The sequence below is a fragment of the Schistocerca nitens genome, chromosome 5 (genome assembly GCF_023898315.1).
Source record: "Schistocerca nitens isolate TAMUIC-IGC-003100 chromosome 5, iqSchNite1.1, whole genome shotgun sequence".
NCBI lineage: Eukaryota > Metazoa > Arthropoda > Insecta > Orthoptera > Acrididae > Schistocerca > Schistocerca nitens.
In genome coordinates, this window is record NC_064618.1 from 442,063,632 (window position 1) to 442,078,243 (window position 14,612).

Genomic DNA, 14,612 nt, shown 5'->3' on the forward strand with positions numbered 1-14,612 from the left:
GAAAGAGCGACTGAAACACTCGTTCCAGCTTACCTAAGTGCCTCTGACTAGAAAGTAGACTACATGCCGCATTCCTGTCGCCGTGATGTAGACCCAACTCATCGCTGACGCATTTTTCGTGACACTGACATCGTTGTTCCACCCGTCTTAGTTTTTTATCCATTCTTACAGGCAGCTCGAGGAAGATGCGGTCCAGACATTGCAAGCTTCTTTTTTTGTTTTGCTTTGTTTTTGTCTTTTTATTACAGATAGCTTAATTGGTAGCTGATGAAGTGTCAGTTGAGAAGCTACAGTGTGATCCATATGTGCTCCGTTGCACAGAATGGTATATCGAGAGATGGGATTAAGTCATTAACGAGCCGAACGTAAAACACATCGCACCAGCAAATTTATAGCTTATGGACAGTGTGCAAGATCTGTTTACTGTGGGCACAGTTATTTGTAATAGAAACATTATACCACCGGGAAAAATTTGATTTTAAATTCGAAATGCAATGCTGAAACGAAATAAGAGCTTCATAGTGAAAAAAACTCTGGAACTGACAATATAAAAAACCAAGCGTTTGTCACAAGTATTTCACTTTAAGAAGACATTACAATGTGTTCATCGATGTTTCACCGAAGCTTGGAGTCCCAATAGAAGACAGAGAGTGGTGTAAATTCGAAAGAATAATTATCATAGACATTATCCGAAGGGCGTAAAATGATATTAAAATTTACTGAATGATATCTATTAATATTAGTTACTTCCTTAAACGGTATTCAGTTCAAATTCACACTTAGTTTCTTCATGCGAGCTATCTTATTTCGAAGCCAAACTATTTTAGTGGCAGCACGATTCATCTTTCCGTACTATCTGTGCTGAGATACGATAGTGAACTTTGAAAGTAAGAGGCAGCTGCGGACCACCGGGTAAGATTCTTGAACTGCACACAGTAATGCCCCGACGAGCTTGAGACTGTATGCTAGCACAGCGCCAGTGCCAGCTGCAAAGTCCGTCGTGTGACGTCACTCACCAAAGTGGTCGTGGCTGAGAGCGAGCGGCGCCATGGGAACCGCCGACTCCACTCGGGACGGCCACTCGTCCTTCATTTGCCGTTGCGCCCCTGCAAAGAAGTCAGTGCTCGTCATTCGCCTAAAATTACATGCATTACGGCTCCACCGCAACGCACAAGTCCCATAAACACACCAACCGTCAATTTCAGCTTCAAGATGCCATCATTTTTACCCCACCAGAAATTTAAACAGTAAAATAAGAGACTTCCATGACAACGCCTTGAACACAATATAAGGTTTTTTTTTTCTTTGCGAACCATACGTGTTTCAGGTAAGAGAGTTTCTTGTTTCATTTATTGTGATATATGCAGGGTGTTCCAAGTTTTCCGCCAAACCCCTAGGGCTGATAGATCACTTTATGGGGAACAACTTTTGTCAGAGACAAAGTGTGCCTTGGCGCTTTCCGGCGACGTTAGCAGTCGTTTAGTATTCGCCGACCCTGGGTGACGAGATTTAACCGAGCTAGCAGAATCTACTAACCATGTGTGGTGCCTACACCTATTCCAGTAAAGTGATAGATTAATTTTCAACAACAATAATCTAAGAATGAGTGTCTCAAAGAGGTGAAAGGTATTTTAGAAGTGAACCAGAAACTTTAATTTTGCATGGCTTATCTCCCTTCAAAAATTCAAATGGTTCAAATGGCTCTGAGCACTATGGGACTTAACATCTGAGGTCATCAGTCCCCTAGGAATTAGAACTACTTAAACCTAACTAACCTAAGGACATCACACACATCCATACCCGAGGCAGGATTCGGACCTGCGACCGTAGCGGTCGCGCGGTTCCAGACTGAAGCGCTTAGAACCGCTCGGCCACTCCGGCCGGCTCTTATCTCCCTTCAAGCAGAGCAGAGTGCCTATGCTCTGCAGTGTCTCAGAGGCATAACCAATACAAGCAGACATCTATAATTGCCAGGAAGCGTCAGCGAACATTTTGTCTGTAACCAAAGTTGATCCCCATAACGAAATCTATGAATCCTACACGTTTGGTGCAAAGACTTTCAGACATCCTCTGTGTGTGTGTGTGTGTGTGTGTGTGTGTGTGTGTGTGTGTGTTTGTGTGTGTTTGTGTGTGCGTGTGCAAGGGTTTGGGAAGGGTGAGCAGTGGGGTGGGAGGTTCAGAAATATTCGGAATATATGCGCGTTGAATAAATTTAACACAAATCCAATTTCAGAATGTAGTTTAAAAGTTGTCACCATGGCAGAACTAGCACAAACAGTAAGAAAAATAAATTGAAATATTTTTCCTGCTTCGTAAATTTCACAATCGTGAATTCAAACAATGCCATTTCAAAGCCATCGGAAGAACGTAGAATAATGACATCTAATTATAACGCAGATAGTGGTTTCGGCCGACATTGGTTATCCTTAGGCCATAAAAAACAGAGTGCGGTTTAGTCCCACCACATTGGAAACCTCGTTGTCACTCACTTGACTGAGCCGTGGCCTGTAGTTTATGATCTGACGTTGAGCGATGCCGACTGAAAAATTTTCGCTATAAATTTGATGGCGTCGGATACTTAAATTATTCTCAAAAGTTTCATTGTGGACTCCAAGGTGAAAGAAATGTTCTTTCCATAGGGAGAATTATCACAAAAACTAAGACGCGAATACATGTCGGAAAAAAGTGAATAGCATTTTTGTAGTAGTTCGATTAGAAATGGTTCAAATGACTTTGACAAGGGAACCTCCCCATCGCACCCCTCTCAGATTTAGTTATAAGTTGGCACAGTGGATAGGCATTGAAAAACTGAACACAGATCAATCGAGAAAACAGGAAGAAGTTGTGTGGAACTATGAAAAAAATTAGTAAAATATACAAACTGAGTAGTCCATGCGAAGATAGGCAACATCAAGGACACTGGCGGTCTAGGAGCGCCGTGGTCCCGTGGTTAGCGAGAGCAGCTATGGAACGAGAGCTCCTAGGTACAAGTCTTCCCTCGAGTGAAAAGTTTAATTTTATATTTTCAGTTTATGTGACAATCTCTTATGTTTTCATCACTTTTTTGGGAGTGATTATCACATCCACTAGAAAACCTAAATCGGGCAAGGTAGAAGAATCTCTTTACCCATTCGCCAAGTGTGCAAGTTAGGTGGGTCGACAACATATTCCTATCATGTGACGCACATGCCGTCACCAGTGTTGTATAGAATATATCAGATGTGTTTTCCCGTGGAGGAATCGGTTGACCTATGACCTTGCGATCAAATGTTTTCGGTTCTCATTGGAGAGGCACGTCCTTTCGTCTACTAATCGCACGGTTTTGCGGTGCGGTCGCAAAACACAGACACTAAACTTATTGCAGTGAACAGGGACGTCAATGAACGAACGGACAGATCATAACCTGCGAAAATAAAGAAAGTAAAATTTTTCAGGCGAGGGAAGACTTGAACCAAGTACTTCTGGTTCTGTAGCTACTTACGCTAACCACGGGACCACAGCGCTCCTTGGATCAAATTCTCCTTGATGGACTACTTAGTTTGTATATTTTACTAATTTTTTTCACGGTTCCACACAACTTCTTCCTGTTTTCTCGATTGATCTGTGTTCAGTTTTTCAAGGCCTATCCACTGTGCCAACTTATAACTAAATCTGAGGGGGGTGCGATGGGGAGGTTCCCTTGTGAGCACTATGCGACTTAACTTCTGAGGTCATCAGTCGCGCCGGCCGCTAGTGGCCGAGCGGTTCTGGCGCTACAGTCTGGAACCGCGCGACCGCTACGGTCGCAGGTTCGAATCCTGGGGCGGGCATGGATGTGTGTGTTGTCCTTAGGTTAGTTAGGTTTAAGTAGTTCTAAGTTCGAGGGGACTTATGACCTCAGCAGTTGAGTCCCATAGTGCTCAGAGCCATTTTTGTCATCAGTCGCCTAGAACTTAGAACTAATTAAACCTAACTAACCTAAGGACATGACACACATCCATGCCCGAGGCAGGATTCGAACCTGCGACCGTAGCGGTCGCTCGGTTCCAGACTGCAGCGCCCAGAACCGCACGGCCACCCCGGCCGGCTAGTTCGATTAGAACCAACGGACAGTGTGAACAAAGAGCTGAAATAAACACATTCAATTATATTACTGTTTGCATCTCTAATTACTCCATATATAGTATGTTTAAGCATTATTAGTTGCATATGACGTTCTACCCAGAGAAGAAAGCAGGTAAACACTCAACTGCGAGACGGAGTTACGTTTTTTCGTGAAAGGAAAAATATTACAGCAAACTCGATGTGTGTGTGTGTGTGTTCTTACATGCAAGTTATCTAGTACAATTAATAAAAAAAAGACCCACTGATTACAGAGCAACAACATTGAAACACATCTGGGGACAATTGAAAACACACTGTATGCTGTATGTTGCCCAAAGCAACATAGTAGCGCCTTATTTTCCATCGAATCAAGGTAGATCTAAAAACATATAAACAATCACCTAAGATTGCGTGTAAGTACATTCTTGCTTTCACCATTACGGGGTTCAGTGGCGTTGTTAATTTCTCCGCATTCGCTTTACAAGTTATCGAAAACAGGTTAAGATAGTAACCAGCCGGGTTGACAGATTGTTGTCCACAATAATTGGATGATAACCTTAGATGTCTTCGTCAGGTTTCGCGAGCTGCACCCTGAATGTCTGGACGCCAAAGGTCGAAATGTTCTTCCCGGGACGCATGACTCAAAATGACAGAGTAAGTGGTAGAAAAGGTGGACATCTGCAATGGGGTGCGGATTCGAAAAATAATTTGTTTTATTTGTGGATGCAGAGTGGGATAAGAGAGTTCGAGCTGTGGGTTACTGGTTAGGCTGCAGGAGAGGTGTTTAAAGTACGAGACTTGTTGCTAAGGGAAAGTCGGGCCGAGAAACTGTGGAAGAATAGCCAGTGTGTGGCAGTCACGGTGCTAACACGATCGCATGGAACTAAATCTATGGTGCGCCGACTGTCGAGAAAGCGAGAAAAAAGTGATTGGTGCGTAAATATAGCCAAACACCTGAAACATTTGGAGGTAGCCTTAACCACCGAGTGTCTTTGTAACTAGTTGAAGGGCATTATAGCACCGAAGGTTCATAAGGAAAATTGGTTGCATAATTCTTTGTTTCATGTCTGGGGTAGCACTTCTCCATTTGCTGAAGGGTATAGAGAAAGCAAGATGGTTTTTGTGTTCACTGTAGGTGGAAGGGGGAGAGAGGAAAGGAAAGGCATTAGTGATTGCAGCTGCATCATGGCATTAAGCGGAATCAGCGGCGAGGAGTGAAAACGTGTGCCAGATCGCCATTCGAACCCGTGACCTCCTGCTCACGAGGCAGGTGCGTTAACCACTGCACCACCCGTAACACAGTGTTTAGGGCAACTGCGCGGATTATCTAGGCACGCTTCGTAGCCGACTCCCACTCCCATCCAGCGCCACCTATCAACAGTCCCTGTCCATATCCTCCACGATCGCTACACTGAGATTCCTGCAAGAGGTCGGACATATTTGTGCACTGAAGAAGGTGGAATCGTTGCCCATCGAGGCGAATCGATTATGTGAATGCGTGGTGTTTGTTCTTTCGGACATGTCCGAAAGGATAGACACTGCTCTTCATATGAAGTTTCTTCTTTTTTTTACTCATAATTACGTTTTTTCTTTACTCTTTTGCGCGATTAAGTTGTTACGACCTCACCCACAGTTTATATCGTTTCATAACATGGTAAATCAATAGCATCTAATATACACGGTGTCCGAAAATGTACTTAACAAACTTAAATGGCACATAACGCAACTTTTATTTAACGTAGATGAGAAAAAAGGTGAAGTTAGTTTCATGCACCAACAAAAAAGCATTTTTGTGTAAGGTAATGAATAAATGTTTTGCCTTCTCAAGTGTCAAGAGCAACATAACAGAAAAACTGTTTTTTTTTTCTTTCTTGTTGCAGCGTGGTAGTAGCGTCACAAATGAATAAAAAGAATGGATTGTGCACAGGTTAAGGCTGAGTGTGTTGTCTGGTTTATTGAAACGAAGTCATACACTCAAGTTTAGAGAAATTTGAGGACGCGATATGGGAAACCATCACCCTCTCCGCCATCCGTAAGAAAGTGGAACAGGAACTCCATGGCCAGGGAGTGTGGATTTGAAGCACCATGTAGACACACCAAGGAAAATGGCCAAAGATACGGAGAGAATTCGATAGGTTTTCCAGCGTTCGCTACAGTAATCTGTTCGAACGGCTTTAAAAGAATTACGAACCGCTCGCACGACAGTGCACGGGGTATTCCGAAACGGTCTTCATCTGTTTCCACACACACTGTAATTGTTAGAGGAAATCAAAGCAGATGGCAAGCCAAATAGTGCTGAAGGCAAGAATAACGGCTCAAGCTGACATGTTACGACGGGTCTGGACCCAGTAGGAATATCGACTGTCTGTCATGCCACAAGGGAAACGCCTGTAGAACTTGATTAAAGCAGCAGAAAAAAATTGTGAGTTGGTGCATCACACGAAATTTACTTTTTCCTCCAAGTCAATTACAAGTCGAGTTATATGAGACTGACGTTGTAAGCTACCGTTTGGGACACCCTGTCTACTTACGCCCACAATAACGGGAAATAAAGAGAAAATACGTTTTCAATTTTTTGTGTGTGGCATGGTTAATTATTAGCAAGCGCTACCTGATAGTGTTCAAATTCTGCTAGATATCGACAAGATGTCATACTAATTTAAAAATGGATAATTAGCTCTGAGCGTCAAAGAAAACATTATCATGCACTTTCTGAACTGTAAAAATGTAGTGGTCTTTGAGTACGCTTTGACACAATTTACTTCATAATGTGAATCAATAAAACAATTTTCTGAGAGTAGCAGTGCGTCCGAAATAAAACGGTCAAACAAGATCGGTCTTAGGCAAACCAGTCGTCAGGCTTCAGTTACTAATAGGGTGTAGGGGAACTACAGTCTATCTACGAAACTGATAGGTTTTTAAAATTGAAGATACTACTCGAATGTTTAGGTCCCAAATGTGTTAGTACACGCTGGGGTGCACGGAACAGGGTGGTCACAGGCTTGACCGACCGACGGGTGAAACTTGCAAAACTACTGAAAGCTACGATATTGCAGACACTCAAACTGGAATGTTTCATTAACCGTTTGTCAGGCTGGAATCTACAAACTTTCTTTCCTATCGGACAAATTGCTCCCAAAGGAATCGTGAAGACAAAAGCAGACAAATAACAGCTGACGCATACTGTTTTTTTGCTGAGGAGCAAGTCACACAGTCTTTTGTAGATCTGTCTTAGTAAATAACCTGAAGGAATACAATGACAGAAAGAAAATAACACTAATAATTAGGAATACATGCGATTAGACAATGTGAATGACACCAGTTCCCAGGACCATTCTCACTTCGACTTTGTTAACTTTATGTGAGCATCAGATTTTTTGGTTCTCTCTTGTCGCTGTTAACGAAATCTCTACTTTAAGTACGAGTATCTACAGAGTTCTCATTTCATCATGAATAAGGCAGCACCGCTAAAAGCGAACAATGTGAGGAACGTCGGGCGTCCACATTTAGCAAACAAGTGGTAAAGCAAAAGCCGGTACAATACACTTTCTATATATTGTGTTCTCCCTATGTCCGTAAGCATCTTCTAAAGCGAAGTCTCTTTTTCTTTTTTCTTCTCTCAGTTTATTGCTGCATGTTTCAAGTGTTCCATCTTTTATAAGAGTAATTATTATACTTGGCAATTGATGAATGTTGGGTGACCTCGAAAGTTAAGTCCAGAATATGAGTTTACAGACGTAAAAAATAAGTGGAGTCCAAATGCCCATCCAGTCACTCTGATGTAGATTATCTCTGGTTTCTCTGAGTCACTTGACGTGAATGTCAGAATGTCTTCTTTACTGGCGCCACGGACGGTTTCATTCCACGTCCTCCAGTCCCAATTTGTGATATGCCACTAATGAGTGCGGAACAGTCAGGACAGTAAACGTGAGACCTCCTTACCATCATCTGACTGTTCACTAGTGTACGAGTCATTGCACAATGGGGCATGCGGTGCTAAAATAAAAATGTTGGCTTTGCTTGTTGGGTGACCTCGAAAGTTAAGTCCAGTTGTCTAACTAGAGCATTTTCTTTCTTCGCTCCATTTTACGTCTGATCTTCGCAACTGACATTGTTGTGTTTTAAGCGCAACTGTTTAGTGTAAAGGACTGTATTGGATACATAAGAGCGCGGTGCTTTTTTTTAGTTTCTAATACTGTATTAATCTCTTCTTCTTAATCCGCTGTGTAATATTTGTAAAATAATAAAAAGATTTATTCATATAGGGTGTCTAAAAATATAAAACTTTCACTTAAAATATTGGACAATGATATGTTCATTATTATAATCATTCCAGGAGTTAGTTTACTTTAGGAATTAGACTTAGAGAATATTTTCTACCTTGGACGTTTTTAAAATGGATGGCTAATCTTAATTCCAGTTTACAAAACCAGTATTTCCTTGAAAGTTTTGAGATTTACGTTCATATTTTCTGTTTTTATTTTTCTATTTCTTTAACTGCGCAGCGTTCACCATTGTTCTTCTAAAGCCTTCCATTTTTGATAATTTTGCTGATATTCTTTTATCTATATTAACCTTGGTTTTTTAATGAGATTATGAATATATTTTGTTATTTCTTCGATTTTCCAAATGATTTTTGTTTATATATTAGCATCCATTATTTTTCAAACAGAAATGATTTTTTTTTAATTTCTTCTGGTTTGCCTTCATTTTCTAATATGTATCGATAGTGATTTCTCATCGCTCTTTGTTTACAGAATAATATTTCAGCGTTCATGAATGTACTGGGAGAGAATGTGTGCTATTGGAATATAATTGAGCCACTTTCGTCTTGCTGATTGCTCTATATTATTTGCTGAAAGTGGCTAAAACAGCGGATGGAAGAAGTTAATAGAGCAAGTGGAAGTTGGCTTGCAAATCATTTACAGTGAGATTAAATAATGTTCAATCAATGCATCAGGAAGAATATTATACAAATAATAGATTAAAATGTAGAAACAGTTGACGAATATACATACAGCGTGCTTGACTACTATGGGTAGAACCGAAATGGGTGGGTAGAGGACAATGAAATAAGCAAACAATCCTAATAAACTATGGTTGGGAAACCATTGTACACCCCAGCACGACATATTACGACTGAGTACATGAACACCTTAGAACAAAGTCTCCAAGGATCCAAACTGTAGATATGCGCTTGAGAACAAACACATTACAACAAGCGTTCCACACTGCCAGCGTTCTGAAGACAGGCTTCAACACGTCTCCTCGCCGACGCCCGTAGACATTCAAAAACCCCAGGCATGTTCCGAACTCACTGACAACCATGTACAATGAGTTCCCGGAATTCTTCGTCATATCAACAGGGCTCAAATACACCAAGGCTTTTAAATAACCCCTCACAAAAAAACCCGACCGGTTCAAGTCCGGGGACATGGTAAGCCATAGTATTGGCAAGCCACGACCGATAAAGTTGTAGAAACTTCGTGCTATGTACACTCGAAGAGTCACGTTAAAGCGTGCAGGTGCACTATCATACATGTGTCATATACGCATCGTTTCACCATAATTTGCAGGAAAAAGTAGCCTCAGACGTTAACAGTGGTGTAACACTGGTATGACTGCACTGACGCACACGTCGTATTCGGGAAACAATTGGTTTCCAGGCCTATGTTTACCAAGAGCATTTCCTTCTTACATTGTCCTCTACTCGTCTTTTTCGTTTGTACCTCTGTTAGACAAAAACCTGGACAGTTCAGAGGCAGACAGTTATAGGACGTACAGGAAAAAAACAGAAGAGTGATTTTATTAAACTAAATACGATTTTCAGAACTTAGATGGGAATGGGAAACTTTTCAATTGTTGCATATATTTAGCTGTCATATATGACAGTGAGACATAGATTAGTAATGTGAAAACGTCTCAAAAGCTAAGAGTTCCTCAGCGAACAATGGAGTTGTGCATGTCGAGATTTGCAAGGAGATATAGGAAAACATAGAAAACGTTCAGAGAACAAACTGGAATGCAAGACGTAACATTGACTATAATTGAAATGAAATTAAAGCGAGTGGGACACTTGTCCTGGTGAATCGATGGTAGATGGACCAAGGGAATTTTTATAGACTTTCTGACCAGATGCATCCGGAGACCTTTTAGTGGACCCTACGCCTCTATGACGGCTTGAACTCTGCTCAGCACACATTCAACGAGGTGTCTGAATCTCTGTGGAGGAATGGCGGCCCAATATTTCTCAAGAGCTGCTGAAACCTGGGGGAAGGGGGGGGGGTGAGGAAGGAGGGGAGGGGGTGTTATGGTTCAAAATGGCTCTGAGCACTATGGGACTCAACATCTGTGGTCATAAGTTCCCTAGAACTTAGAACTACTTAAACCTAACTAACCTAAGGACATTACACACATCCATGCCCGAGGCAGGATTCGAACCTGCGACCGTAGCAGTCGCGCGGTTCCTGACTGAGCGCCTAGAACCGCTAGAGGGGTGTTATGGGGTTATGATGTCGGACTCTGGGGTCTGGAGCGAAGTTGACGTTCTAACTCATCCCAAAGTGGGCTACTCTCCATACCACATCATCTCGTCTGCACTTCACTGCTGGTGGGGACCGATGACCTCGCTGTTTGGTCCCCTCCCTCGAATCAACGAACCAACCAACCAACCAACCAGTCACTGCTGGCATTATTCTTTATGGTAAGAAACGTTCTCCAGGCGTTCGCCAAATCCAAAACCTCCCATCGGACAGCCATCATTCATCACACCAAATCACTCTTTTCTAGGTACTCGTTGCCCAGTGACGTCACTCTTTACTTCACCTCAAGTGTCAGTAAGCACTGACTACAGATATGTGTGGCTCATGAGGAACTGCTCGGTCATTTTATCCCATTATTTTCAGCACCTAACGCACAATCGTTGTGCTAGCTGGACTGGTGGAAGCATTTTTGAACTCACGAGTGAGTCCTGCTTCTGATTTCATGCGACTTTGGACAACCGCCCTCCGCAATCCTCAACGATAGCCGTCTGTTCAAATGGTTCAAATGGCTCTGAGCACTATGGGACTTAACATCTATGGTCATCAGTCCCCTAGAACTTAGAACTACTTAAACCTAACAAACCTAAGGACATCACACAACACCCAACCATCACGAGGCAGAGAAAATCCCTGATCCCGCCGGGAATCGAACCCGGGAACCCGGGCGTGGGAAGCGAGAACGCTACCGCACGACCACGAGATGCGGGCGATAGCCGTCTGTTAGTACATGAGATCTGTCTGGTGTTGTTTAGCTGTGATTGTTCCTTCGTGTTTCCACTTCATCAAGCGTCGACCTTGGCAGCCTTAGAAGAGTTGAAATGAGCTGATGGATCTGTTACTTAGATGACATCCAGCGAGTAATCCACGTTCGAAGTAACTGTGATGTAATATATAAGAAACTATCAGCCTCGATTGCGGTAATGAAAGCAACCTTTACCTAGGTTTCAGCCCAAATAATTGAGCCTTCTTCAGAAGATATACCTGAATCTATAATTTGTCTAAGAGGTCGTGGTCTAGAAATAAAACTAAAACAGCCTGAGTAGGCGTAGTCGCATTTTAAAAATGCGGTACATAAGTACCAAGTCAACACCAAGACTTAACTTACGCTCAGCTGTGCGCCTCGTCTCCATGGACGCCGTGCGGTGGGCCTCTGGAGCTCACGTGGGACTAAGTAGGACTAGATAACGCGCTGCAAAACAACATGGCGGGGAACATTGCGCATATCTAACTGAGACGTGACTGTCAAAGATAAAAACCAACGCAGTTATATCTTAAATCAAATAACATACGGAAAGGTTGAAAATCTTAAGCATGAAGCCTCTGCACCAGGTTATGACTAAAATGTAACAAACTATGCATGGACTTATATGAGTTCGAACACACTACCCCGACTTACACTATTAGAATAGATCGGCCCTTTCACAACGAATGCTGCATAACGCACCCATCGTTATTAATGAAAGACGACATAGGACATAGAACAGCGAAACTGTAGTATGTAAACGCCATAATGCAATAATCTCGGCTAACCTGTACATAGATGGTCGAGTATGTGTTTTTATCAGTTAATGTAGATATACTTCTTATTGCTGACACTCACTGAATGAAGAATATTATCAAGATTAATTTTTTATCTTATTACTAAAAATAACGCGTGAGTGAACGAACAACGCCAATTCATCGCCGTGTAATAGAAAATGACCAGCATAGGTAAAATTATGTTTTATATGTAAAAAATATTATGGTATTTGAGTGAACGGAAATGCAACGCCCTTTCAGCGCCCTTATACTCTATCGACCGACAGAGGTCAATTTCATTACGCGCTACAAAAGAGAATTATCGCCTCTTATATTAAAGGCTATTTTGAATAGATATGATACGATAAAACGTGCTTGACCCGAAAAGACACATAGAAAAAATTTATGGATACTTGACATGGGAAAACGGCATGTTCTTCACGGCGAAGAATTAAAAAGAAATAAAAGATAGCTACTAATATACCCATGTGCATGCTATAAATGGACAAGGATGAAGTCGTCTCTAGATTTCAACTACAAATAAATGTAAAGGGAATTAAATCCCAAAAGGTCGAGACGAACCAGCTAAAGGCCGATATATTCTAATAGTGTAAGTCGGGGTAGTGTGTTCTAACTCATATAAGTCCATGCATAGTTTGTTACATTTTAGTCATAACCTGGTGCAGAGGCTTTACGTTTAAGATTTTCAACCTTTCCATATGTTATTTGTTTTAAGATATAACTGCGTTGGTTTTTATCTTTGACAGTCACGTCTCAGTTAGATATGCGCAATGTTCCCCGCCATGTTGTTTTGCAGCGCGTTATCTAGTCCTACTTAGTCCCACGTGAGCTCCAGAGGCCCACCGCACGGCGTCCATGGAGACGAGGCGCACAGTTTGAGCGTAAGTTAAGTCTTGGTGTTGACTTGGTACTTATGAACCGCATTTTTAAAATGCGACTACGCCTACTCAGGCTGTTTTAGTTTTATTTCTAGACCATGACCTCTTAGATAAATTATAGATTCAGGTATATCTTTTGAAGAAGGCTCAATTATTTGGGCTGAAACCTAGGTAAAGGTTGCTTTTATTACCGCAATCGAGGCTGATAGTTTCTTATATATTAGATTATCACGACTGCTGACTGGGCTACAATGTTGAAAGTACAATAACCGTGATGTCTTGAACGACCAATTCTATCGTTACTGCTTCTCCACTGACAACACAGTGGGCATACTCCCCACCTCCTTTTATATAAGGGGTCAGCCACTCATGACATCTAATTTTAAAATCCGCGTTACATAGGTGTGCCCGCATACTTTTGATCATGTAGTATAGCTGAAAAATGTAATGAGCGGAGCATTTTAAATAGTAGCTTTAACCATCAGCTGATACTGAACGGCTGTTGTTGCTGCTGCTGATGATAATTATGGTTGGGGGAAAGTGAAACTTGGTAACGTTATACAGTCAGTCCCTTTCGGATAGGACGAGAGATCAGCGGACTTAATGGCCCGTGCCAGAAAAAACGTACCACTGACATTTGTGTAACAAGCGCTCACTGCCTGAGACATCATGGCAATATTTAGGATTTAAGACAAGAATTAGATTCACAGAGGAGCCCACTCCCGGCTATATTCTAGTGATGAAGATTTCTTTCTCCGCGTCTGCACAGACGAATAGCCTAAGTGTCAGGCGTAGTGAACACAGGAGCGGGGGAGGGTAAAGTCAATGTGCCCCTGGGTGTGAAGAACCCAGCCGGCAGCTTGGTGGTGGGGGGAGGGGGCAAGGCGCAGGGTAGGAAGCGCAGACGACAGCAGCAGCGGTGGGGGCGGCTGCCCTGGACGTAAATAGGCCCGGCGTTAATTAGAAGTGGCGCGCAGGGCCGCAATATGTTCGGTGATTAGCTTAGGTAAACGCGGAGTCCGCGCGAATAGCTGCGCTGGCCGGCGTCCAGGTGGCGTCGCTAGCGCAAGCGGCCCTTTGGCAGCCTCTCGGCGCGCTGTGGGGCTCAGCCGTGTCTTTTGTGTCGGACAGGCCTCTGGGCGGCGTCACCAGCTCCCCGCGCTTCCGCGCCGTTGTGCCTGTCCCACCCTCACTAAATACTCGCGTATTACCCTGTATTTCAGTAAACCAATATCCCGGCACCGCTTTTGATTGGTGGTACGGACACTCTAACATCGTCAGGTGTCTTGAAGTCTTTGATGAGCATTTCATGAGGTTTAGGGAATTCAGCCGAATCACATCTTCTTGCCACGACATTGCGGCAGACAAACAGGTAGCAATTAACCAAACAGGTATTATTAACTACTATACTGCCCACATTGTCTGGCCTAGCGTGCCAGATAATTATCAAACGGTTCAAATGGCCCTGAGCACTATGGGACTTAAAATCTCAGGTCATCAGTTCCCTAGAACTTAGAACTACTCAAACCTAACTAACCTAAGGACATCACACACATCCATGCCATTTGCA

The 14,612-nt window shown here is 42.6% G+C and overlaps 1 protein-coding gene across 1 annotated transcript in view; it reads right to left on the reverse strand.

Moving 5' to 3' along the window:
* Positions 1 to 14,612, reverse strand: part of LOC126260514 (paired box protein Pax-1-like) — a 358,843-nt gene that overhangs the window by 208,720 nt on the left and 135,511 nt on the right. The window contains exon 2 of the mRNA XM_049957847.1: positions 1,017 to 1,106. Within this exon, the coding sequence (XP_049813804.1) occupies positions 1,017 to 1,106 (90 nt within the window). The remainder of the gene's footprint in view (positions 1 to 1,016; positions 1,107 to 14,612) is intronic.